At 59.3% G+C, this 25,587-nt stretch overlaps 7 protein-coding genes and 1 pseudogene across 7 annotated transcripts, besides 1 other annotated feature; all 8 read right to left on the bottom strand.

Annotated features, from left to right (window-relative positions):
* Window positions 1-1,102: 1,102 nt before the first annotated feature.
* LMXM_08_0600 (hypothetical protein, unknown function) lies at window positions 1,103-1,534 on the bottom strand (the record flags this gene model as incomplete). The annotated part of the gene is made up of 1 exon (XM_003872573.1): window positions 1,103-1,534. The coding sequence occupies one exon, from the start codon at window positions 1,532-1,534 to the stop codon at window positions 1,103-1,105; it is 432 nt and encodes a 143-aa protein (XP_003872622.1).
* Window positions 1,535-7,334: 5,800 nt separating this feature from the next.
* LMXM_08_0590 lies at window positions 7,335-8,105 on the bottom strand (annotated as a pseudogene).
* Window positions 7,335-8,105: a sequence feature.
* Window positions 8,106-10,299: 2,194 nt separating this feature from the next.
* On the bottom strand, window positions 10,300-10,797 carry LMXM_08_0580 (hypothetical protein, unknown function; the record flags this gene model as incomplete). Its single annotated transcript, XM_003872572.1, has 1 exon — window positions 10,300-10,797. One exon carries the CDS (start codon window positions 10,795-10,797, stop codon window positions 10,300-10,302), a length of 498 nt encoding a protein of 165 aa, XP_003872621.1.
* A 2,779-nt stretch (window positions 10,798-13,576) lies between these two features.
* LMXM_08_0570 (conserved hypothetical protein) lies at window positions 13,577-14,116 on the bottom strand (the record flags this gene model as incomplete). Its single annotated transcript, XM_003872571.1, has 1 exon — window positions 13,577-14,116. The coding sequence occupies one exon, from the start codon at window positions 14,114-14,116 to the stop codon at window positions 13,577-13,579; it is 540 nt and encodes a 179-aa protein (XP_003872620.1).
* A 1,200-nt stretch (window positions 14,117-15,316) lies between these two features.
* On the bottom strand, window positions 15,317-16,030 carry LMXM_08_0560 (conserved hypothetical protein; the record flags this gene model as incomplete). Its single annotated transcript, XM_003872570.1, has 1 exon — window positions 15,317-16,030. The coding sequence occupies one exon, from the start codon at window positions 16,028-16,030 to the stop codon at window positions 15,317-15,319; it is 714 nt and encodes a 237-aa protein (XP_003872619.1).
* Window positions 16,031-17,930: 1,900 nt separating this feature from the next.
* LMXM_08_0550 (translation initiation factor-like protein) lies at window positions 17,931-18,965 on the bottom strand (the record flags this gene model as incomplete). The annotated part of the gene is made up of 1 exon (XM_003872569.1): window positions 17,931-18,965. The coding sequence occupies one exon, from the start codon at window positions 18,963-18,965 to the stop codon at window positions 17,931-17,933; it is 1,035 nt and encodes a 344-aa protein (XP_003872618.1).
* A 1,879-nt stretch (window positions 18,966-20,844) lies between these two features.
* Window positions 20,845-22,311, bottom strand: LMXM_08_0545 (cyclopropane-fatty-acyl-phospholipid synthase; the record flags this gene model as incomplete). The annotated part of the gene is made up of 1 exon (XM_003872568.1): window positions 20,845-22,311. One exon carries the CDS (start codon window positions 22,309-22,311, stop codon window positions 20,845-20,847), a length of 1,467 nt encoding a protein of 488 aa, XP_003872617.1.
* A 1,771-nt stretch (window positions 22,312-24,082) lies between these two features.
* On the bottom strand, window positions 24,083-25,141 carry LMXM_08_0540 (conserved hypothetical protein; the record flags this gene model as incomplete). Its single annotated transcript, XM_003872567.1, has 1 exon — window positions 24,083-25,141. The coding sequence occupies one exon, from the start codon at window positions 25,139-25,141 to the stop codon at window positions 24,083-24,085; it is 1,059 nt and encodes a 352-aa protein (XP_003872616.1).
* Between the last annotated feature and the right edge of the window lie 446 nt (window positions 25,142-25,587).

Here is a 25,587-nt window from a genome sequence, read left to right as displayed (position 1 = left end):
GTCCCACGCGAGACACGTACTTGTGTGCGCGCGCGACAGCCAAGAAAGCAGCGGAAAAAAAAACGGAAATAGATCATGTGTGTGCGTGACGCAAACACATAAAAACAGGAGAGAGAGGGAGATGAGAGGCGAGGAGGAGGAGGAGGGGGGAGCGGGCGGGGATGGACAATGTCGTCGATGAAGCGTATGTGTGAGAGAGAGCAAGAGGGAAAGGGGGGAGGAGGGAGTCAGCTAAAGATTGTGTAGAGGCAGCAGTGTGAACTTTGTCATTATTTATTTTCGCACTCTGCGTGCTTTCCTCTCCACAGGATTGCGGAGGAAATCGAGCTTTGCTCAACAGCGGCGTGCATAATGATGAGAGAGGCACACACACGCACACGTGCGCGTGCCTCCCGGTTCACTGTTACTTTCTCTTGCTTTCTGCATTGCTAATCACTCTCCCGTCGGTACCACGTTGGCGCCAAAACCATCGGGCCACGAGTAGCCCCCGGCGACAGTACGAAAGTTGAGAGATACAGATGAGGGAGGGGAGAGGGGGGAGGGTGTGTGTCTTCAGCCGCGTCAACGGCGCACTGCCACCCGTGCATCAAGACCCCGAACCCCTGCCATCATAGGTGTGCGCGCTGTGCGTGCAGGCGAGATACACATGAGTTTTGCTCCTTGCCGTGTCAGACACATAAACACATACACGGATATATACAGACTAGATCCACAATACCATAGACACATACCATACACGCGGATGTGTACATGCAATGCACCCACGTAAGCATGTACACACACACACACGCACAAAAGCAGAGAAAGAGGGGGAGGGACGATCTTGTCTTCGATGCACACGTACACACATACACCCAGGGCCGTACCGCCCCCGACGAGTGCCTCGGTGCGCAGCGTCCCCTCTTCACCACCGCCCGATTGCATCTCTCGTTTAGTCTTCGATGGGGCCACGTTCATCTTGCCCGATTCCATCTCCTAACGCAGAGGGCAAGGGTCGCACGGGTGACGTCAAGACGTCGCTCCTCCGTGTGCGAGAAGTCACCACGGTGACCATCGCCTTCGTGGCCTCCTCCCTTTTTCCTCCTAGTGCTTTCCACGAAACTCAGCGCGGAGTGCGCAGCGGGTTGCTGCACGACGACTGCCCGCTTCGGCTGTACTGGTCCGCACCCTGGCTCCTTGCCTCGCCATCACCGCTGCCGCTCTCGATGCGCATTCGACTCATCTCGATTTCTTTCCTGCGACGGAGCTGCTCCGAATGCTTGAAGTGGTGCTGCACCGCGGCGTAGAGCGCCATGACGATCACCAGGAAGACAAGGATCATAATGATGAAGCCAACCCACCAGTACTGCGTGAAGAAGGGCACCTTCACATGGTAGGTGCGACGAACGTACGCCGTCGGTTTTGGCGTCTCGACATCCGCCTGGGCGACGAGCGGCGCGCCGCCAAGAGCCGCCAGGAGCGCCGCTGCAACGGAGAGCGCGGTGAGGAGCCGTTTTGGCTGCCTGGCTGCCCCGTATCCGCGACCAGCTTCCATGACTCTTATGGACGGCGAAGACAGACAGCGGGAGGAGACGAAGCAAGAGGGAGTCGCCGCGGCAGCAAGAGAGAGGCACTCGACAAGTCCCTCGAGCACCTTCACAGACCGCCTGCACCGTTGATGGAGCGCCTTGGTGGGGGCGGAAGGAACGGGGAGGCAGGTGTCAGGGAGAGCGAGAGAGAGAAACACGCGAGAGAGGAGACGACACATGCACAGACACATGCGAAACGAGAAGATGATGATGGGTGATGGGTAGTGGTGGGTGGTGTGCCATCTGAGGAGCACCGCTTCACACTAATGTTCGTATACGCTGGAAGAGAGGGCGCGGAAGCAGGAGGACGGAGGGGTACATACATAGATGAAGAGAGAGGGAGCAGGAGAGACACGCACATGTGTGCGCGACGGATCGTATAATAACATTTTCTTTGTTGTTGTTTCGTTCAAGGAGGCAGAAGGGCGGCGCCATGCGAGACGACAAGACGAACACGCTCGTGCGCGCTGCCTGTGTTTTCACGGGTTGTCGGCTACACCCCCTCTCTGCCTCGTCTCCACGCTTCGCTATCTCCCGTCGGCCTTTTTTACAGCGGGACGTGAAGGGAGAAGTTTATCGTGGCGATAGAACCGAAGCAGTGCGGAGGGCACCGGGAACGTGGGGTAGGGAGGGGTGGGGGACGACAAGAGTCGACCCCCTCTACCCTGCGATGCAGATGCTTGGGTGCGAACACAAACACGTCCACCGATCCGCCTCTGTTGCTGCACCGCGGAGTCGAGTCAGCACACATCCTCTTCTCTTTCGCTGTACATCTACCCCATTACCCACATACACAGAAAGCGAGCGAGAGAGGTACATACTTATGATGGGCCGCATGCCAACGGCTCCTGTATGCGGAGAGAAAGAGAGGTGGTGGTGGGGGTGGGGAGGTATACGCGAGCAGGCAAACACCAATATGCAGATAAAAGTACGAACAAAACTCAGGCACAGCCCACACGCACGGAGCTTATGTATGCGTTGGGGGGAAGGCGAAAAGGGGTGTTGAGAGGGCCGAGAACGATGAAGAGGAAGACAGCGGTCGGGGAAGGGGAAGGGGGAGGGTGACAAAAGGAACGTAACAGATTAAAAAGTAAAAATATACATCGAGGAGAGACAGAGAGCGTCACCGCACGCGTACACGCACACACACGCACACGCGTTCACACGTACACTTCCCGCCGTCCTCTATCGAGTCTTTCTGGACACCATTGCCCTCTCCACCACCCGCCTTGGTTTCCCACCCGTTTGTTCGGCTTGGCTTCCTGTCCACCCAAACATGCTCGCTTTGATATCGCCTCCTCTGCATTACGGGTACATATGTGCGTGCGTGTGGGTGCATGAACGGATGAAGGGCATGAGAAGGATGCCGGTGTCTGTCAGAATCGGCACACGGACACGCACAGCCACGCATGCGGGGCGGGACGGGGAGGGAGGGAGGGGTGGCAGTGAGAAAGAGAGTGAAAGGAAAAACACCAACCTAAAACACACACACACACACGTATATATATATATACAGAGAGGGAGATAATAGAGGGTTTGCTACCGAATGGAGAGGGAGGGGAGGGGAGAGAGAGACGCATATACAAGCAGATGCGTCATAGCAGCACGTCATGTCGCCATAGCGAGACAGAGCGAGCGGGAGAGAAAAAAAAGTGGTTCGGTGCTGCAAGACAGGCACACATAGACACATGGCAATGAGTTGTAGAAGAGAACATACCACTTACACGCGGAACACACACACACCCACGCGAAAGGGGGAATAAACGCCAGAGAAAACAACAGAAAAACCACCGCACCCCTCCACCCGTCGTTGCGACCGCACGCCTAGGCGTCAACGCTGAGCTGATGGCGAGGGAGGGGGGGGGGCGGGCGCGGCGACGAATGTGCGGGCCTGGCGAAACAACAAAGAAGCCCACACCGCTCCACATAATCCCCTCCTAACGAAAACAAAGAGCAGCTCATAACCAAAAAAATCCGGTAAACCGTATAAAGATAACCATACACGTATGCATACATGCACATAGGTGTGCTCATTGAGCGATACGTGCATGCACAGACACGCCGATGGGCGCAGAGATGTGCCCCCCCCCCATTTCCCTTTCCCTTTTCCTTTTCCTCCCCCGGCAAGAGGAGAAGAGCCAAGTCAAAAACACTGAAAGAGAAAACAAAGATGTAACCAAAGGTACCAAAAAAAGACCCACATAAAGAAGAAAGGGAAAGGGAGAGGGAGAGAAAGGGAGGCGAGCCAGTGGCGATATATCTGCCCCATGGGGCATATCGGCCACTCCGGGGCTGCCCATCAGGATGATTACTCGCGGGTGCGTCGAGCGTGCACGGGTGAGAGTAAGTATAGCTGGCGAAGGGGGGATGAGAATGAAACTGGAAGAAAGCGTGAGACGGACGGCGAGAGAGGAGAGGGGGGGGGGAGAGGGAGGGGTAAGAAAGCGGCTGGGCAAATATAATGCTAAAAGTACACGCGAAGCCAAGAGAAGAGGTGTGCGGGGATGGGTAGCTGGGTGGACCTCATTAAGTTAGGTGAGCGAGCAATAGGGCGCCGGCAAAGAAACAGAAGAGCCCCCTCCCAACAAACAATGAAAAGGCGTATGGTGAACTCGAGAGAGGAGTAGGAGGAAGGACTAGGATTGGGCGGGGGGGGGGAAGGGGGAACGAAGGAGGAGTCACGTGCCGTCATTCCGCGTCACCGGAGAGCGAGCACCTGTATGTGTGCAACCGCGCAAACAAAGAAAAGATCCAGTGACGCTGAGCGTAAGAGGAGAGGTGGGCGTTGGTGGTGGTAGGCACAGCGACACGGGCCCTCCCTCGCGCCCCCACCGCCCTACCACGGCGTCTTAAGTCAGCTCTGCGTCCGCATCCGCGACCTTCAACGTCAATCAAAAAAACACACACACACATACACACAGGAGAAAATGAGGCCTCATCACGACACCCCACCGTTACAGCGGAAAGAAAAAAATCGAGAGGAGCACCCGCCCCAACCCCCATACCCGTACACACACAAGACGGAGAGGAGTGGGGGTGGGGGCACACAGACAACGACGACACACATGGCCACAGTCGCCCTCCCCTTCTCACTCTATCGCTCAACTATAAAAAAGAAAAGGAGAGCGAGCGAGGGAGGGTAACGAGATGGTCAGACGCGCACCCACACGCGCACACGCACACACAATCCACACGAGGAAATACATACACGGCCACACCGAAGAAAGAGAGAAAGTGCCATGCGCTGATTTAGAGAAGGGGAGAGGGGAAGAGGGGGAAAGCGCCCTTTATGTTATAGTCTGCCCGTATATATATATATGTGTGTGCGCGCGTGTGTGCCCGGCCTGCGAGCATCGACAAGAAGAAGAAAACGTTAACAACGACATCGTAGACCTGGAGGCGTGGCGAGGTGTTGACAAGGAGAAAGGAGAGGTGCGGTGCATAGGCAGGCATGCGCGCCATCCCTCAGCGCCACCCCTCCCTCCTCCACACCCGACGGAGTTACAGAATGTATGTTGGAGGGGTGGGGGGGGGGAGAGAGTGAGGGGAGGGAGGAGGGGGCTCTCCACCGCTTTCGTTCTCGAGCTTTGCCGCCGCCGCCGCATCCTTTAAAAAAAAAACATACATACATACATACATACATACATACATACGTGTACTTTGTGCTTACTTGGACACTGGCGAACCCCCCCTTAAAAAGAAGAAAGAGACCGAAGGGACCGACAACCCCGCCAGACACATCGACAACAAGTACCCAAGCTAGACCAACGATACCGTCTATACCCCTCCCTCCTTTCTTCCTCTGAGTCCCCCGAAACCAAGAAGCCGACAGGCATCTTCAGTGACACTGATGGAGAAGAAGATGGAGACGTCACGACATCACGACGCGGCGGCGGATCCGCCTACGCTTGCGTGCGGCCATACCCGCGCCCGTACATATCCCCCCACCCCCCGCATTTGCCTCAGCGCGAGCACGGGTGTGCTGGGAATGAACATTTGCGTGCTTTGGCACCCGCAGTGAACATCGGGAGCAAGCGAGAACGAGAGATGGAGAAGAATAGAGTTTGTGCACACGGCGGACTGCAAAGAGCGAAGGGGGGAAAAAAACCAACGATGGAAAAGGGGACCGTCAGCCGTCATCTCAACCACAAAGGAAGCCTCCATGCATAACTGCACCAAGGCAGCTAGTGGGGTGGGAGGGTGGGGGAAGAGAGAGAGGTGCAATACGAGATACAGCTACGCGGAGAATGGGAGGCGGAGCTACCTCGAAGCACGCTCCTCTGGCCATGTGCGCGGGTGCGACGACAGGCTCTTCGAAGAGTTCATTATCCGCTGGATGCCTACCCCTCACTCCAGCGAGTCAGTGTATGCGTGGTTCCTGTGCGTTTTGGCGGTGCCGCCGCACATCGAGCACACTACTGCCGAAAAGACATTGATCTGCGTGGACGGCGACTCGCAGCCGCCGTCTTCCTCGTGTTCATCACCGCTGCGGGTATGATGGCCGCGCTTGTCTCTCATGGAGTTCGACTCAGCTAGGCTGCCAAAACGGAGGACATCGAACGCGGAAGAGCTGCATCGTACCTCCCTGCGTTGGCGGTTATGGCGCGCATCAGCATAAGGAGCATGTGCACCTCTTGCGCCGTTCCTCCACCGGCGCTGCGGGGCTCCTCTGACGCAAGCGAGAGCGTCATGCGGTGGACGGCGTCGGCTTGATGTTTCTCTCGCGGCTGGCACCACAAACAACGCACTCGACGATCGCGTCCTCGATACATGCCAGCACTGCCTACACGGGACTGAGAGCGTCATATTCGCGGTAACAGACGCGCCATGACGGTGGTGCGTCGTTTAGTGCAGCCGCCATGAGGGAGGACCTCGCCGTATGGTCGCTGCTGGACAGGGACACGCCAGTGACGACGGCATCCGGCAGACGCTGCAAACATGGCGCGCTTCGCTCCTTCAGCAACCCGAGGCATAACGACAGCAGCACCCTTCGCCGCTTCGGTTGTCGGATCACTCTAGGCAGGTGCAATGGGGGTGGTTGCTTGCACGAACGTTGGAGTGTGACATCGGCGCCAACGCTGACACAGAGACTCATGACGACGAGGGCGACGCCATGCATGACAGTGGTGGGGCGGGGGCGTGGGAAGCGCGGTACTACCACGTGTACTCGCACCGCAGCGGCGGGGCGCTGGTGAAGGGGGGGGGGTGACTATCCAGGGGAAAAAAGAAGGAAGCAGGGACACCCGGCGCGAACTCTGCCGCGGAGGGTAGTTGTAGGTATCGACGCTGCTTTCGCGATGTCTCATGTCGTGGTAGTGCATGTCGCTTGCGTCATCCACTGGCGTCTGCCGTGATGCACGGCTCAAACTCCTTTTGGCATCGGCGAGTGCAAGCAGTAGAGAGGATCTGTGGGTGCTGGCGGGGGGCCGCAGCAGCGGTGGCGACGGCGTTCATCGTCCCCGTCGAGCGCGGATTCGGCGGCATCGGTGCCGCTTTCATCGCAGCAAACACATCCGCTGCATCGACTTCGGCATCCGTTTCGTACTCAAGCCCCGTGTCTAGGATCGACGGATACCCTGGAAGTACGGGGGTAGGGCTGGAGGGAACGTGACACAGCGGCACATACGGCATGAACACCGGAGAAGTTGACGGACACGTCTTCACCGCTACTGCTGCCGTGATGGTGGTGGTGGCTCCATTGCCCGCCGGTGATGCGGATGAGAACTCTGAGGAGAGAGACGTCGACGACCCAGGCGATGGAGCGAACTAGGTTGCCGTGTAGGCGACATGAGCCGCTGCGGTGATGGCGGTTACATCACCGCAGCTTTCGCGGCCGTCAAGGCAGCGCCTCCGACAACGGTGACCGCCACGACGGCGACGATGACGTTGCACTGTCGCACATGGATCGCTGGCCGCACACGGGCGCCAGGACGGTTCAGAGGACAGCGACAGAGATCTCATGGCGCCCACCGGGTCGGTTTTCATTTTGCGCGTCAACGGCACGTCGCTCTTCTCGACAGCGGCGGCAGCCAGCTCCTGATCCCGTAGCGGAAGTAACCTGGCCACAGCCGACATCTTCAGCGCGGCTGAGGCCGTGTTGTCTACCGAGTCGGAGAGCTTTCTCTTTGTGTCCGCACCGCTGCTGCCGCCGCCGCTGCTTGTCTCGCCACACCGGCGCGCGCGTAACCACAGTCGCGTCTTGTCAAACACCGAAACAGCCTCTTCTGTGGCGGGTTCGCCGCGTACGCCCTGCTCACTTTGCTCCCCGTCATCCTGGTCGCTCTCTATGCAGTTCTGCAGCTGCACGAGGCGGTACACCGCTACATCGCCCTTCTGCAGGCTTCCTTGAGCGACTGTGGGAGTGAGTCGCGAGGTCTCCTCATCCCGCGCCGACGATGCATTGCTCGTCATGCCCGTCATAGCGTACGCTTCCTCGCTGTTTGCTGCTATGAGGAAGGCCGGCGGAGGGGATAGCTGCTTTCTCTGCGTGCGGGCACGTCGCACCGCACGCCGACGGTGCACCACGGCGAGTACCATAACGGCGAACCCGGAAAAGTAGAGAGAAGACAATGATATAGGAGAGGATCGTGAGGGATTGGGTGAGCGACGACGTGACAGACAAGGTCAGCGGTGGCCCACGTCCGCGCTCCACGAGCCGTTGACGACGAGCTTGTGCAGCATTGTACGCATGCTGTGTATCCACCATCTTGTGGTCCCTGAGGGCGCGGGTCACGCAGCGCGTGCCTGTCTCTCTATCTATATATGTCCGTGCGCAAGGGATGGAGGGGGGGGGGAGGGGAGCACACAGAGAGGAGAAGGTGCAGCGCTGCACGTGAGAAGAAACACACAAAAAAAATGTTATGGGAACCTCTTTACACAGCGCGTGTGCGCCGGTGTCGATCACTGCTCGTAGGCACCTCCGCGATGCTCTGTGTACGCGTGGCAGTGTCTAAGTGTGTACGCGTGCGCGGCTGAATGCGGGAGCCAGAGAAGGAGTGTTGTGATGTGGTAGACCACTAAACCTGTTCTCTGCTTCGTCCTCTGGCTCGAGCGCGTGTCTGTGTGTGTGTGGGGAGGGGGGTAGAGGTGAAGGTGGAGGTGGGGGTGAGGGCTTTCAGTCCGCGCACGTGAGTATGAACGCTTGCCGGACTTGTGCAATGTGCCGGACAAAAAAAGCTGAGTTCTCTATAGAGCACGCGGCACAAGAGCTCACAGGCCGAAGCGTCCGAGGGGAGGGGAGGAGGAGGAGTTACAGAAGAGGAGCGGGGCATGAGAGACGACGCCTTCGACACCGCGTGCGACACGCAGTGTCGTGGAATGGTATGCGTGAACGCCAAGCCGGATAGGCCCGCTGCATCCGGTGTGCTCCGGGAAACAGGAAACGACGCGCGCGCAACACCTTCACTTGTGCCCATGGATAAGCCGCTGTGTTCCACAGACGCGATGTGGGTCTGCTTGGCCTGTGCATGGCCACTTACGACGTGTCTGTGTGTGCTTTATAATGTGTGATGAGGATGTTGCGTCTTTATACAGCGGCCTGATCACGTGATGAGTGCCGAAGAAATCTGAGAACTCGTGGACACTGGCGCCTTGTCCTTTCTGGATATCATCCACCATGACACACACACACAAAAGCAACCCCAACACATGTACACATGTGAAAACGAGCCCACAAGGGAACACGCATGTGCACAGGCGGAGAGAAACGATTCGGCATCTTTTTAGTTTTCGCTTTTATTCATCGACTTCGCGTCTTGCTTTCCGTCTCAACGGGGGAGGGTTGAGGGAGGGGGGGGGGGAGCACCTCCTCCGCACAGTACGTCGACGGCTGGTAGAGGCGTGTCCTTCACCATCCCTCAAAGCCGTCGTATTGATCCTCGCCACATACTAACCGCTCTGACACACCGAGACGACGCGCGCTGCGAGAATGGTGGCGCGATGGCGTTGTCCAAGTACGCAGCAACAACCGCAAAAAAAAAGATAACGAAAGATGTACACTCATGCGGGAAGGGCGAGGGGGCCGCGGGAATGGTGTGATGTGCACAAAACGGGAAGAAGGATGCGAGCGACGGCGTGAAGGGCAGAACACATGCGTGTCGCGCCCCATCGCCATCGAACGATAGAGGGAGGGGGAGGGGTCAAAAAAAAACGAAACACATCGCGCCTGCGCACAGATGCGGCGACTGACGTCGACGAAGTTGAAGGGACGGTAACAACACACACACAAAAGGACAGGCATACATATAACGAATTTACTTACATGTACACATACATACAGCTATATACGTATAAGGAAAGCAACCAAGGCGCTTGCCGACACAGTCCACCCGTCGATGCACGCACACATCATCACGTGAGGAGCAAAAACGCAGCCACACCAGCACCGGCACCAGCAGCACTGTCACAGCCCAAAGAAGAACTAGCAAAACTCTTTCCGCTTCAAGTATGTCGTATAGCTCTCGTGCGCAGGCCCGCTTTGAGAGGGAGTCCGTGGGGGGGGGAGACGGGGGCGGGGGCAAGCACAACTTCGAGAACAGCTGTGCACATGTGTGCACTTGTCAGATGCGAGGGTTGTGAAGGGAGGTGTGTGTGTGTGTGTGGGAAGAATGATTAGAAAAGCACAGGAACCAAAGACGAATGCTCGCGCGCACACGCGAAGAAGCGAGAAGGAAATGCGCGCGTGCGTGCGCCGCTTGCTTCTCTGTGCAGACAAACAAATAACATGTACATGTCAGCTGGCACGGCTCCTCAGCGCCACCCCCCGCCGCTGAAGCGGGTTCACGCCCACATAAACATGCTCGTCGCTCTCCGACGTCGTCGTGCTGTCGCTGCCGCTGTGCCAGTCGTACGTCTCGTCGTGCGCGTCGCGCGATTCGGAAGGGTCGACTCTCAGCACTGTCGTCCTGGATTCGCCGCTGCTGCTGCGACGACGCCGCTGCGCAAGAAAGCCCTGCTTACTGCGGTCGAGGTCGAAGAAGCCGCTCGTCACGTACGCGTGCTCCACCACCTTCTTTGCCTTGCGCTGCTCCGAGTACTCGAAGTGGTGGCAGACCCACAGCGCCAGTAGAATGTAAGCGGTAGCCACAACGAGCACGATAATGATAATGCCAGTGTACCAGTGGGTATTGAAGAAGGACTTCGACGGCAGGCTGTGCTTCGCACGCTGATAGACGACGCTGTTGCTGGGGAACTCGACTTCGGTGCCGTCCGTCGGCGCCGGGGTCGTCATCCATATCGCCGTCTGCGAGGAGCTAGAAAGGGAGTGGGTCGCGGCGGCGTCGGAAGAGGCGGCAGCGAGGGCGGCACTCGGTGTTAGGCACCACAACGCGCACCACAGCGCGAGTTTTGAGAGAACGAGGGGTTTAATCACTGAGCTCATCCTTGCGTTGCGTCGCGTGGACGACAACGTCGAGCGTGAGGACAGGTGAGGTACAAGCATCGTATAGGTCACTGCAATCGGGCAGTCGTGTTAGGGTCCGTGTAGGGTAGAGTATTACCCCTCTCCCCCAAACCTCGCTCGCTCTCGTTGCTGATCAGGGGAGTCGAGTGGGGCGCCGATGGGGGTGATGGGTGTGGAGAAACGGAGGGAGGTCTCACCCAAAAAAACAAAAAAAGATAGCGGAAGAAACAAGGAAACGACTGCGTGTCTCCGCGTGCGGCCACGCCGAGGGACAACTACGGCGGTAGCGTCCCGAGATGGCGACGGGAGAGCACCAGACGAAGATGAAGCAAGAACAGAGCAGGAAAAACGGGCCGAATGCCGTGACGACCGTCAAAGGCGGTGTCCAACGAACACGGTGGGGGGGGGCGGGCGCGAATACGCGATGGAGTTTTACGAAGAACAAGAGGCGAGGATGAAGATGAGGATGATGGTGATGATGCGCAGACGCCCACACTCGCAGAGGTGGTGGACGAGGCGGCGTGAGGAGGGGGGGGGAGGGGACCCGAAAAGACACAAACAAAGTGGGGAAAAAGAAAGTTTGCCGACACGCGAGCGGACGAGAGTTTGACGTGAAATGCAGCCAAGAGGGAATGGGCTCCACACACACACACACACACACAGAGCACATAAAAGGATGGCGATCGCGGCGGCGGCGGCGGTGGTGGTGGTGTGGGGAGGGGGGCTGTGCTTTGCTTCAGTGCGTATGCATCGCAGATGCGCCGCGTGAGAGGGGTTGGGAGGGATGTAGAGGAGTGGCGTGCATGGAGGCAGGGTGGGAGTGGGAATAAGGAACAGAGCTGGAGAAATAAAGGAGGGCAGTGTTTTTTCATTGCCGGTGCGTGGAGGCCGTCGACCCTGTCCATGCGTAAGTGGCGCATGCCCGACGAAGTGGCGTGCACATCCACCCAACCCCATCGACTTAAACTCACGCTGAGGTACGCATGCGTCGGTGACACACGCTCTGTGCTTGTAAGAGAGGGGCAGCTTCTCCCAGAACGCACGCCGTTGTTTAGCCGTCTGTCGCTCCACTCTTTTGTTTACGCGTCGCCGCCGCTGCTGTTGTGGGCGTTGCGCATTTGGGCATTCATATCCATGTAGATGCCCACGCAGCACCCGCGCACGTGCGGAGTACAAGGGGCACGGTTCGTTCACCATCTGTCGCTGCTTCGTTCGTCGCGACCCGATGTGATCACCGCCGCCTTGCTGTTTTCCTTTTGCTGGCGCACGACGCAAGCGTGTAGGCGTAAAATAAGTCGAAGAGGCGTTCAAATAGGGTGAGAAGAGAGGACAGGCGGGGCGACGGCACTCATCGGGCCATCAGCGCCTTCACGACACACCTGCCGACGACCGACTGACGTGTCCGTGTGTGGTGGGAGGAGGATAGGGAGGGTGGGGGGGGGGACACGTTCTATCGCCAGCGGAGCCCCCTCCCTCTCCGCCACGCCCCACAGGCTGAAAAGTATCGAAGAAATAACAAAAAAAGATGTGGGAAGGCAGCAGAGCAGCTGTACCAAGGCACACAAACTCTAGCGAAGGGGGGGGGGGGTGCACGTCCTGCACACGTAGCACCTGCTTGCATGCACAGCCCAGCAGACAGAGATACGCAGACGACTACCATTCGCCCCCTCCCCTTCCGCCCCCGCACGCGCGCACGCTGCTGCCATCAGCACAGCAAGAGAAGCCCGCACACACACACACACACATGCGCAGACGCACACGCCGACACACCCGGCCCACACCCACAACGGACGGACGGAGACCACGAGCATGGCGACAGGCGAGGCAACCCACTACCCGAAGTAGAAACAGCAACGTCTTCTCTGAATCCCGATCGATATAGACAGAGAGCTGTACACATAGATGTTCGAGAAGCAAACGGGTGACTGTGTGTGTGGGGGGGGGGAGAGGGAGACGAGGGGAAAGAGGGAGTGGGATGATGATGATGATGGGCGCAGAACAAGAGATGTAGGCACATGGGTGGCGGTTACGTACCAGCGGGAGACAAGGTATGACAGGGACCCCCACACACACACACAAAGTAGAAGAAAACAAAGAGAACCCCAGAGAGGAGGCTTGAGCGTCCGCATACATACACGGGACAGCACCAAAAAAATGAACGAGAAGGCTGTGGAGAGGGAGAGCGACCGCTGGACGCGGGCGCGCACACGCACAACGCACGCACGTGACAGATGTGAAAAAGGCTCCGAGGCAGATGGCGCCGGCGGCCGTAGCAGTGGTTGCTCGGCCGGTCGCCGCGAGCATGATTCGAGAAAGAGCAAAAGAGGGAGACAGTGAGAGGAGGAGGGTCTACGCAGGCACGCGCCACAACGGGGCTGGCACGACTCCCACCCACCCCCCGCGTGGTTCGCCCACCTCCTCCTCGTTCTGTCAACGGCGGGCGGAGGGCGTCCCACGTTCGCATGACAGTACCATCCCCACTCCCCCCCTCTCCCTCCAACACGTGCGCGCCACGCCAAGTGCACGCCCATGCTGCACTCTCCTCGCAGTCATTCTCTTCGTACTTTGTCTTCCGTTTTCGCCGTCGGGCTCGTTGCTGCTGCTCTTCTTAGCGCTGCAGAGGGTTCATCTCGATGACGCCGTCGTCCACCTCCAACGGCGACGATAGACTCTCGCCGTCGTAGCTGTCATCGCTGTACGAGGAGGCGTGCGCAAAGCTAAGCGAGGGACGACGCGACCTTGCCGCGCGCGCCCCGGCAAGCGCTGTCGTCGGGAGCGGCGCACCATGGGCATCCTCGCCGTCGAGGTTGAAGTGGCCCTTCGTGGCGTACGACGCCCCCACCACCTTCTTCGCCTGATGCTGCGCGTAAAAGTCAAAGCGGTGAATGACCCACAGCGCCAGTAAGATGTAGAAGCCACAGACGGCGCACAGGATGAGGATGATGCCAACGTACCAGTGGTAGAGAAAGAAGTTCGCCGGCGGGATTGGGTGGTTCTGCTGCTGGTACGCCACGGCGCCGGGCGGGTAGACGATGTGTGCGTCCCCCGATGGTGGCAGCGTGGTTGTCCAGACAGTATAACTGCAGATGCTAGTCACAGCGGAAGCTGAGCCCTGTGCGACGACCATCGTCGCGCTCGGCGTCGTCATGCACCATGCAGCAGTCAAGCGCAGCAATAGGAGGGCGGCATTGCTACGCGGCGGCGCGCGCGTACAGGTGGAGACGGTGGACGCCATGAGACCGCGGGGGAGATACAGTTGTGAGCAGGACAGATGCGGGAGTGCTTCAGAGAAGGAAAAAAATAAAAGAGACTGGCCAAAGGCGCCAAGGAGAGAGGCGGAATGGGCAAGGAAGGCTCTGCCGTGCAAATCCCGAGAGGCACGCGCACAGCGTACCCGCGGCGAGCCAATCACTGTGTAGAGGCACAGAGAAGGTGCTACGACCACACTGGGCACGTTGGCCTGCACGCGTGTCAGGGGATATGCGTGTTGGCGACTTCTCCAAAAATAGGCCTTGTCAGGAGCGCAGAGAAGCAAAGCGCGAGTCGATGCAGCTGGCGATGATGGGTGGTGCCGGATTTGTTCATTCGTGTGTGTGTGTGTTGGAGAGAGGTGCGACGTGAATGATGACGGTGACGTCGAAGGTGCAAGATATATAAAGAAGAGGGAGAGGAGGTGGGGCAGGAAAGAGAGTGAGAGAAGTACGCAAGCGCACATGCATGTGTGGCGACACCTTTGACCTTGATGGGCAAGAGGCGAGAAGAGGCAGTGGAATCGCGTTGTTGTGAGAAAACTCTTCAGCACTCGCCCACTTTCGCCCTTACCCCCAAACAGCTCTCAGATGCTTCGCTGTGTTTTGAGTGCGCCCGTGATACATCCACTCACGCCGCACACGGTATCTGGCCCTCTCCCTCGCTGATGCACGGTCTGCCTGCGTAGTGCCCCGTGCGGCGGTCACCGACGATTCGTGGAAGGGACTCTTGCCGACGTTACTCGGACACAGATATCCTATTACAACACGCAACGAGAGAGAGGGAGAGACTGTGCTGACGCAGTCCTGGGTAATGTGCTCCTGAACGCATCAAACCGATGAATGGTCGCGTGCTCGGGCCTCCGTTGATGAGCTCCGAGGAGAACTGTGAACCTTAAGCGTGAGGAAGAAGAGGGAGCGCGCGGGCGCGCGCGCGAGAGAGAGATGGCACAGAGGCCGTATAGGAATGACACGAGCATTCCTCTGCATGTCCGACCAACGCGCGCACACACACACCCACACCCACCCACACACACGGACACAGATAAGCCTCTCTGTGGCATGCGCAGACCGCACACCACCGTTGGGTTTCTGCGACCTCAAAACCCTAGCCCCAGCAGCCAGTGGTGCAAGACAGCACGCCCATCCAAGTTCACATTGTACACGTACACGGAGTGGCTGCGCACAAAGATCTTCTTGGTCGGAAAGATCTTCATCAGCTCCTCCTCGAAGCGGAACATGTCGCCCTCGATGTTCTGGATTCGCATATAAAAGGCTGGCATGAGCGTCTTGGCGTTCATGGAGTAGACCTTGCCGGGGAGATGGCCATTGCTGCTGCGGTGCACGAAGAAGGGGATCACGTCGACCGGGTCCGCAGGGCCGAGCGGTGGCGCGTACCCGACCGCCGAGTCGCGGCCTGCCACTGCGTAGTACGCCGGCGCATCCGGCGACGCGGGGGAGAGGTTGCTAGAGGCGTGGTACACGCCAGGTGGCAGTCGCTCTCCGACAGTAGCAGTGCCGCTTGCATTCGTGGCGGTGCCCGGGATAGCGTGGATGTGTGCTTGCAGCGTGCGGAAGTCGTGCAGTGCGTAGCGCAGTGGCAGCTTCAGCAGTTCATCGTAGATGTCGGAGCGGAGCTGCCGAGACCACTTGGAAAGTGTCGGCTTCAGTAAAGGTATGCGCTGGCCGCGGAGCGACATGGCGGCCCCATCGGCCATGTGCCGCAACTCCGGTGCGTGCGCGTAGTGGGTCGCGGCGAGGCTGTTCGCCTGCGGCGTGGGGTTGAAGTGGCCTGCCATACGCCGCGGTTGCATGCCCTCTGGAACGACGTTGACGAACTGTCCTGCCGGAGAGCGAAGGTCGAGCCCTAGCGCCGGAGAGGAGCCGGAGCCGCCGAGCCACACCCACCGCACCGTCGACTTGCGGAGCATCTAGAGGAGAAAAGGGGTGGTGTCGGGGGTGGGTGGGTGAAGGGACAAGAGACACTAAGAACCTTTATACCAGCGAAGGGAGCACAGCTTAGCAAGCTCGGAACCCGTGCATGCTGCCGTTTTTTTTATATTGTGTGTATGCGTGTGTATGGAGACGTGAGTGTGGCGGGAGGGGTAGGACGAGGAGAGGCACGCGCACGCGCTGAATGGCAAAGTGCAAGAGAGTGCCAGCCAGGAAGGAGGGTTGTGCGAGGGAGCACGAGAGGATTGGCTTTCGCGTGTTTCGGGTGCACATGGCATTCGCGTTTGCCCACTAGTGGCTGAGTAACGACGAGGTAGTCCAGTGCCCCAGACCCACTCCCCTTCCTTCCCCCCTTCGGGGCCTCTCAAGCACGTGCAACCGCCCATGACTGCCAGCAGCTCATCAGAAAGCGAAGTACCAAACAGAATACATCCGCCTATGATGGCGGTGCCCTCTCGTCGCGTGCCGGTCTCGCTGAGACGAGACAGACTACGAAGAAGAAAACGGAAGAAGCACGCAACGCACGCATCTGCGCATACTTGATGCGCACAGCAGGCGAGCCGAGCCGACCCTCCGTGATGTGCGTCTCGTGGCTTCTTTTTCGTTTCGTCGCTTCTCTGCGTCTGCCCGCACGGCGGATACTCTTTGCTTTGTTTGCTGTTGTTGTTCGCCTTCCATGTTAATGAATGCCGAGTTAAATACACGCCCACACACGCGCACACGCATGCACACGTGCGCGTCCGTTTTATCGACGCCTTCTTTACCAAACATCTTGCCCTTTTCCTCGTTTTTTCCCCCTATACCCCATTGACGTCGCTGCTCTTAAGAATACACCGGGTATGTGTTTCTGTCACGCACGTTCTGTCGTTCGCGTGCGCCGCCACGCCCACCGTCAGTGCTGCGGACATCGTTGCTGGTCACTGCCTTTCCTTTCCTCGCTTCTCTCTCGTGTGCGACTGGGCGCCAGCCTGCTTTGCCTCTGCTTGGTGCGCATGCTGCGAGCGCACAGTCATCCACCGAACGAGGAGCAGACACGCCCACACGCGTATCGAGGCGCTCGCATAGGCGGATATCCAACGTTGCGCGCCACAACGCATACGCACATACAAGAGCGAAAGGAATCGGATCAGCACCGAAATCGGAAAAAAAGGAAGCCATCATCGTCATCATCATCATCGCTGCCCTTGGCATCCGTGCCACCATGCGCCCCTCCACACGAACACCTACACACAAACGTACGCGCAGCTTAGTTAGAGCACCACAGAATAGAGTAGGAACAAGAAGGGCGACGGGGCCAACGAAAAGAGGCGTCGCAACTCAGCACCAGCAATCGGCAACATGCGACGGCTGCCGTTGTAGCATGGGAGAGATGCAGCGAGATCTGTTCGTGCGTGGGTGCATGCATCGTTGTACAACGGAGGCGGTGATGGGCGTGCTTCGTGCTTGACACGCGCTTGCCGAGAAATATAAAAGAAAAATCATGCGTGGCAGGACAAGCTAGAACCACGGCGCGAGGAGGGTGGGGCTCGCATCGGGGCGAGCACATCGCACCCGACTCCCCGCCTCTGCCCCTGCCCCCTCTCCAATGCCGAAGGCAACAGCGGTGGACCCCTGTCTGCTATCTTGCCCCTCACCACAGAAACAGACGGCATGCACGGAAAAGCGATGCGGCGAGCAAAGGTGAGACGAGAGCTGCCGTAGTCACAAGCCCAGTCGCGTCTCCTCCTCCCGCCTCTCTGAAAAGGCACGACTACAGATCGATCACAGGATCATGGCGGCACGCTGGCGAGAGCGCTTTTCGATCTGGGCGCTGAACGTGGCCGTACCGGCGGCCGTGACCGTGCGCGTCGCAGTGCACACGTTGCAGCGCAGCTCCAGACGACGGCCATCCTTGGTGAGCGTGGTGTCAATGCGGTGGCACGAGTTGCACTTCACGTACTCATCGAGGTACTTGATTAGCACACGATCGAAGTCCGTCTGCTTTCGGATCTCAAACTTGAGGATGAGCGCGTTGTTGCTATCGAGGTTGCCACGGATGGACAGCTCCTTTTCAATGAAGTCCTTTACGTCCTCCATGGGGCGGTGAAAGGCGTCACAGATGCGACCAAAGTTGGCGATAACCGTCTTCTTCTTACCCATGCGCTCCAGGATGGGCACCGGCAGCTGATTGCGCTCCGTCATGGCGCTGCCTTCATTGTTTCGGTTCAGAGCCTCGAAGAGGCGCGTCAGCATCGTGTTGTAGCGGTAGCCCTCCACTGCCTCCTCCTCGGCGCTACTGCCATTCGCCTCCGCTGCGGCGGTCGAGCTCGTCGTCGCCACGTCGAGGAAGCGCTCCACACGCTGGTTCTGCTGCTGCTGCATCGTCGACTCCACCTGCTGCTCTCTCTGCGCCATCATCTCCTCAATCGCCGGGCGGCTTGCGCGCTTCATTATGTCGAGCAGCGCCGCATACGTCAGCGCGTCGTAGTCGATTGCCTCCATTTCTTCAGAGAGCTCGTTGGACGGCGCCGCGGCCGCGGGCGAGGACGGGGCATCCTCGTTCGAGGTGCCCTCCGAGTCCGCCGTCTCCGCCGAGACGGCGGACGGCGCCGTCACCTGGGTTGCCGTGGGGTCAGCGTGCAGCGTCATGCTCGGCGCGCTCACCACAGCCGCGGCAGGCGCCTTCGCGCGCACGCGGGCCGGAGGCGCCGCCGCCGTCTCCTGCACCGTCGTGGTCGTGTGCTGCTGCTCATCCTCGCTGCTGCTCTCGTCGCTGTCGGCGTTGCGACGACGCTGGCGGCCGGCTTCACGCATCATTCGCGCTCTTTTCGTGTCTGTTCGTAGAAGAGGACGTAAGGAGAGCGAGGGGGAGGGTGGCGTGTGTGCGTGCGTGTGAGGGCAGGGAGGGGTGGAGAATGGGGCTCTCTGTCTGTCTCGTGGGCTTACGTGGGACTATGATACGAGCGACCGAGTTTGAGGATTTCAGGTTTGTTGTGTAGCGCGACGTGTTGGCGGGCACGCATGGGTGATCGAGTACGGAGAGAGGGAGGGAACAGAAAAGGGGGACGGACCATGAGGGCGATGGGAGGGCGGGGGGGGGGAACGGAGGCGCCACGAGACCTGCTGCCTCATCTGCACCATGGAATGCACATGGACATTCTCGCCGGCAACGCGCTGGCCACCGCATCCAATGTAAAAGCATCGATCGTCTTGGCATCCTGCACTGGGTAGTATGGCGCACACACTCCGCCTTTCCCTGAGGGGTGCGTAGGCGATGAGCACGTGAGCGATAATGGCTGAGAAGGGGTACAACAGATGACGACGAGGGGTGGGGGGTGGGTGCCTGACGATGGGAAGGACAAGCGGCAAGCCGACGACCCCCATACAAGAGAGAGAGAAAAGGGAAAAAGGAAAGGCGGCGAGAGCCACACATCAGGTAAGCGCTGGAGGTGTGAGGTGGGGGACCACCCAAGGCGAAGAGGGAAGACGCGGGCAAGCACGAACGCGCACCGACACGCAGAGAAGCTCAGAGAGAAAATGATAGGCGAGACGGGATAGCCAATGATACCAAGTAAGGGAGGAAGTGAGGAAGGAGGGGGGGGGGTGGCCGATGCGCCAGGGAGAGCCCAGAAGGTGAGAGGGGATGGCGATCGCCATCAACCACACCAAACACCCCGCAGAGGACGCCCATGAGCCACGACGACACAAACGAAAGGAAAAATAGCCATAATGAATAACCAAAGAACAACGCGGCACTATTCGCCTACCCGCGTACGCGAGAGAAACTTGGGGAGAAGGATGCCGTGATCGTTTGCCCAAGACGCACGACAGGCGAGGCGGGAAGGGGGGGGGTGCGCAGTAAACAAAATGCCTTGCGCGCTTGCCGGCAGAAAAAGACTGGCACACCGCCACCGAAGCGGAAGAGGCGGAGAGGAGAGGTTTGGGAGGAGGGGTGGCGAGAAAAGGAGAGGCCGACGCCGGCATGTCAGCGCTCTCCAGAACTGCACACAAACACGTACCCACACAAGACGGGCCACGAAACGGAAAAAAGAGAGATCAGAGGGGAGGACGTCGCTTGGCTTCCTCGTGTCTACTTTGGATTCAGCCTGACCCCGATTTCATCGGCCGTCAACAACATGCGCGCCTCCACCTCCCACCGCCCACCGCCACAGGCTCCCCCCTCCAGCATCGTGCAATGCGGCCGTGGACACACATACACACGCATGAAAAAATAATAATAACAAGGAGTGCATACGGCCCATATCTCCCTCCTCCTCCTCCCTCCCATGCAGCGACGAGGGAGAGAGAGGGGGGAGAGATGCACCGGCGGAGGCCTTTCAAGGAAGGAATAGGGCACACGAGCAACCATCACCACCACCACGGAAAACACAAACACAAGACGAACAGGACGAACACCGAGGAGGAGGAGGACACAGACACACGCACAAAAACTGAAGCTGTGGCTGAACCCACTCCCTCCCTGCGTGTACGGATGTGCGCACCGGGGGTGGGGGCACAGCCACGCCGATGCAAAGCCCCGCGCTTGACGCGCTCACAACGGATGAGGTAAGGTGAACACGCCGGGGGAGAAGAGGACGCATCTTCGCAAGGAGGGGCCGCCCCACGACCTCATCCGGGGCGGCTTTCCGACGCTAGCGCTCAGCTCCCTCATCAATGCGCACTTTTTGCACCACGCTTACGGCCGGTACACGCTGGCGTACCCAGGTGTCCCCTTCGGGCTCAGGACCAGTTGCCACAGCTGTAGGTCACGTGCCTCGAAGGCGCCAGCGCTGCTGCTCAGGTAGTAGTAGAACATGCGGAAGAACACATCCGCACCGGGCTTCTTGCTCTCGACCGAGTTGTTCCAGTGGGCGAGAAAGTTCGAGCGCCAGGCAAGCAGCGTCATGCCGTAGAAGAAGCCAAAGTTATGCAGGTCCTCCATCACAAAATACGTCTCGATGCTCTTGCCAATGCTTGAGATGCTCGGCAGGCAGCCGCCCGGAAAAATGTACTTGAGGTACCATTGATCGGCGCTGCTCATGGTCGTCTTACTGCCGATGGTGTGCAGCAACAGGAGCGCCTCGGGGTCGTCGTCGCGCAGTAGGCGGCGCATGTGCTTGAAAAAGGTGTTGTAGTTCTTGGGGCCAACGTGCTCGAACATGCCGACGCTCACAATGCGGTCAAACTTGTGGTCGAAGGTGGCGTCGCGGTAGTCGCGCCTGAGAATGGTCACGTTCGGGTCGTCCTTCACAAAACGCGCGGCACCCTCGCTCTGCTCCTCCGAGATTGTGATGCCCGTCACCTTCACGTTGTACTTCTCGCTCAGGAACACCGCCAGGGCGCCCCACCCACAGCCGCAGTCAAGCACCTCCATCCCTGGACGCAGGCGCAGCTTCTCGCCGATCATGTGCAGCTTTAGCTCCTGCGCCTCGTCCAGCGTCTCTACCGGCTTAGTCATGTGGTCCTCCGCGAAGCCGACGTGCTTCTCCCAGTACGCGCAGCTGTACTGCATGCGCGGCCCCAGCATGTTTCGAAAGAACTCGTTGCCGATGTCGTAGTGCTGCATGCCCACCCTGCGACTCTTCGACTTGGTTTGCGGGTTGAGCATCTTGGCGAGGATGATGTTGATCATGTCTTTGGCGTTATTCGGAAAGTAGTACTCGATCCCACTCTGCAGGATGCGCTTGAAGAACTCGTCCAGGGCATAGAAGTCGCGGGTGTCCCACCAACCCTCCATGTAGGCCTCACCGAGGCCAAGACTGCCCTTTCGGATAACGCGGCGGAACAGCATCGGGTTGTGCACGACCATGTCGTATGGCTTATCGCCGCCAATGGTGATACCACATCCATTCAGAACGTTCTGCGCGATGCGCAAGTACTTGGCCTCCTTCTTCTCCAGCATCGCGTACTCCTCCTTGCCCATGCTGAACAGGCTGCCGTTGCCGTGCGGGCCGCCGTAGTTGACTACGCGGCTCGTGCTGTCGCCACTGCCGTGGTCGTCATCCTTCACCGCGGCGGCTATGACCTCGTTGCGGTTCTCGTTGCTGTGCAAGTCGCTGGGGCACTTCGACAGCCTCGGCACGGACTCGTCCGACTCGCTCGACAAGAGCACCACCGCTGCCGCTTCCTCCAATCTGGCATGCTCGTGTGGCCAGTTGCGCATGGTTGACGGGAGCAACGAAGAGCAAGGGACAAGAAAAATCGACGTGCAACAAGAAACGCAGCCGGAGAGGTGGCCCGCGAACCGACAGAGGAGGCGCTCGCGCGCGAAGAGCGAGGGTGGACGGTGGGAGACGCGCACAGACGCAAACAGGTCACGAAGCGAAACAATGAAGGAAAACAATGACACGCAAAGAACACACGGACGAGGACGACCACTGTGCACTGAGCGCTGCCACGGGTGCCTTTGGCGCGGGGTGTGGTTGTGTGTGGGGGGGGGAGGAGGAGGGGGTAAGGATGGAGTAGCGGAGGGGTGGTGGTGGTGGTGTCCATAAGAAATGGCGATGAATGGTCTCGACTAAGCGACTCCGTTACAGACGCGCACCCGCATACACAGCAAACAGAGGGAGAGAGACGAAACACACGAAACGAGCAGGCGCAGATAATGGACAACGTGTGCAATGGCGGCAGTAGAAGTCGTAGTGAAGAGGAGGTGAACACATGGATCTGTGTGTATGTGTGTGTTCGACGGGGTGCGGAGAAGAGGCTGACGGCGACTCCCGGCATCTCTGTGCGATGCGCCCCAGAGACGTTGAGAGTCCGCGCATGAGCGGGTTTCTCGAACACCGACAACAAAGCGAGATTCATTTCGCTCGAACGTGCCCGCTCTCCGCCATTCATCGTGAGTTGCACGCTCCTCTACTACCCACCACCACCACCACCATTGACACCGCCACAGGCCCCCACCAGCGTTGTGCAATGCAGCCGTGGACACACACGCACACGCGTGTTACCGAAAATGTGCCAGCCCAGCCATTGGAGCACGGCCCCTGCCCCACACTCCGCCCACCCTGCACCCTGCAGGTGGCCTCCCAGCCGCCCCCATCATAGCAGTCGCCACGTCGTGCATCTCTTCGGTGCGGCTGAGATACGCTCGGGGAGCGGTGACACTTCGCTCATCATGTGGATGGCAGAGACGTGTTCACCGTCGCCGGCCGCTCCGACTTCCCTTACGTCGTAGGCGCTTGGCCCCGTCACCACCAGAGGTGGTCTGGCATTCGAAAGGGGTGGGGTGGGGGCTGGCTGGGGGACTGCCTGACTTGCCCACCCAGGGTAGGGCGCGCTTCTCGTCACGAGGGGGCGGCGGCGGGGGATTGATGTTCCTGTTTTCCCAATGTGTCCATTCCGTCACCTCAAAGTAAGTCACAGAAAAGTAGACACACTGCACATACACACACACACAAGGGGGAGGGCGATAGGGGGATCGGGTGCCAGTGGCACTCAATCAGTAGACGTGAACGCACCACACGAGCGCGCACAAATCGGCGTCGGAAACAACAGAAGATAGAAAAGAATGTGACGTGCACCCCGACATCGACATCGACATCGACACCCACACACATGCACCGGGACCATGCATGCGCGGAGAAGGCGCTAGCACACATCGGCAGCCGTGCATGAAGGGCAGGAGCTGAAGATCAGCGCATTCGTGTGAGGCCATCACCACACCCGCAACGAAACGACGAGGCATGGCATCAGTAGGCTGCAGGCGCGCCAACGAATGCACGTGCCTTGCTGCCCCTCCCTTCTCGATAGAGCCACTGAAAAGAGGTGGATGCGAGGAAGGCGTGCCGGTGATTGCACGGCCGCTGCCAGCGCGACTTGCACGTCGTTCTCAGGGCGATATCTATCGAGTATGTCCCCCGCATTCATCTGCTCCGCCCATAAAGAGAGAGGGTCGTGTGCGTGCGTGTGTGTGTGAGTGTGAGCAGGTGTCAGCTCGCCATCCCGGGCGGCGGCGGCGGCCGCAGGGCCTTGTCCTCGTCGCGAATCTCCACCTTGAAGCCCTCCGAGGCCTTTTGGTCCTTCCAGTGGTGCGACCCCGACGTGGGCCCGAGCCCTTGCCGATGCAAATGCTCTCTGCCCGGCTGCACATCCGTGAAGTTCTGGAACTGCATGCGGGACTGCTCCGGGTCGTACACCTCCTCCATGTATGTTTTCACGTCCTGACCCGTGTCCTTCGGTAGCGTCATCGAGTCGAACTCGTACGTGCCGGTCTTCGTGAAGTTGTGATGCTTTTCCAGCACGTAGATGGAGCGCCGACACTCTTCGATGCACTCGTCAATCAGCAGTTTCTCCGTTGCCATTGCGCGACGGCGAAAGCACATGCGGGCGTAGGCGATCATGCTGCGACGCCGGACGCTCTTGTAGTTCATCAAGCCTTTCAGCACGTTGCGGTACAGAAGCAGCACGAGCGACTTGTGCTCTGGCGTCGGCGTAAACTCCCAGCTCGCACGCCATCGGTTCGGGTTGTGGGGGTTGCGCGGCATGTTCTGCTCGTCGAAGTGGAGCAGATGCTCCTGCGAGGCTTGCTTCTGTGCCGCCTCACGCGCGCGGGCGGCGCGGTGGATCTCGAGGTCGTACGAGAGGGGGCGCCGATTCGGTCCGGTCAAGTGCGCCGCACGCTCTATCAAGACGTCGTCTATCGCCTGCTTTGGCACGGTGGACCCTGGAGCGGCACCGCCGCCGGCTTGGACGGCTAGCCCATTGCCGACGCCACGTCCAGCGGTGCCCTTCAGACCAGCCCGCCGATAACTCGCAGTGCTCGTGCCTGTGCCATCCAGCGCCTCGGAGGCCTCATTCGCCATGGGCTGACCCACATCACCGCCACCGAGGCCCATCGCGCCCTCGCTGATGAACGTGCTCTTTGCGTTCGCGCGCCACGTCGCGGCGGCGCTGCCGCGGTGCCCGCTGTTCTGACGCCACCACGAGAAGAAGAGGAGACGGTGGGAGGCCTGCAGCGGCGCAAAGTGCGCAGGGCTGATGCGCAGCATGTCCGAGTGACCGTGATGGCGCGACAGTAGCAGTGTGCTAGTGCTGTAAACCACCCTTCTCAGGCACTCCACACGGACAGAGAAGGGTAAGGAGTACGCCACCCCCGTCTTTTTCGCTCGTTCTGTCCACGCCTCTCGCGCTCTCCTCTTGTACTGAACGGAAGCGTGACTGCCGCGTCATGCATGTGACGCGTGTCTGTCGGCGTGGGGCGGAGAGGCGCGGGGTGGGGAAGGAGCAGCCGAAACGTCCTTGGGAGTGATGTGTGTGTGTATGTGTGTGCTTGGAGATCAGCGAACGGGGGTGAGGCTTGTGTGTGTGTGTGTGTGTGCACGGGGTGGATGAGGATTCGAAACAGGAAGAAAAAAACATGTCAGCCACGGAGAGCCAAGCGGGAGAGTGCGCATCCCGGCACACACACACATACACACAGACACAGACACAGACA

Source organism: Leishmania mexicana, chromosome 8 (genome assembly GCF_000234665.1).
Source record: "Leishmania mexicana MHOM/GT/2001/U1103 complete genome, chromosome 8".
Lineage (NCBI taxonomy): Eukaryota > Euglenozoa > Kinetoplastea > Trypanosomatida > Trypanosomatidae > Leishmania > Leishmania mexicana.
The sequence above is the reverse complement of the archived record's forward strand: the minus strand, read 5'-3'. Positions and strand labels throughout refer to the sequence as shown.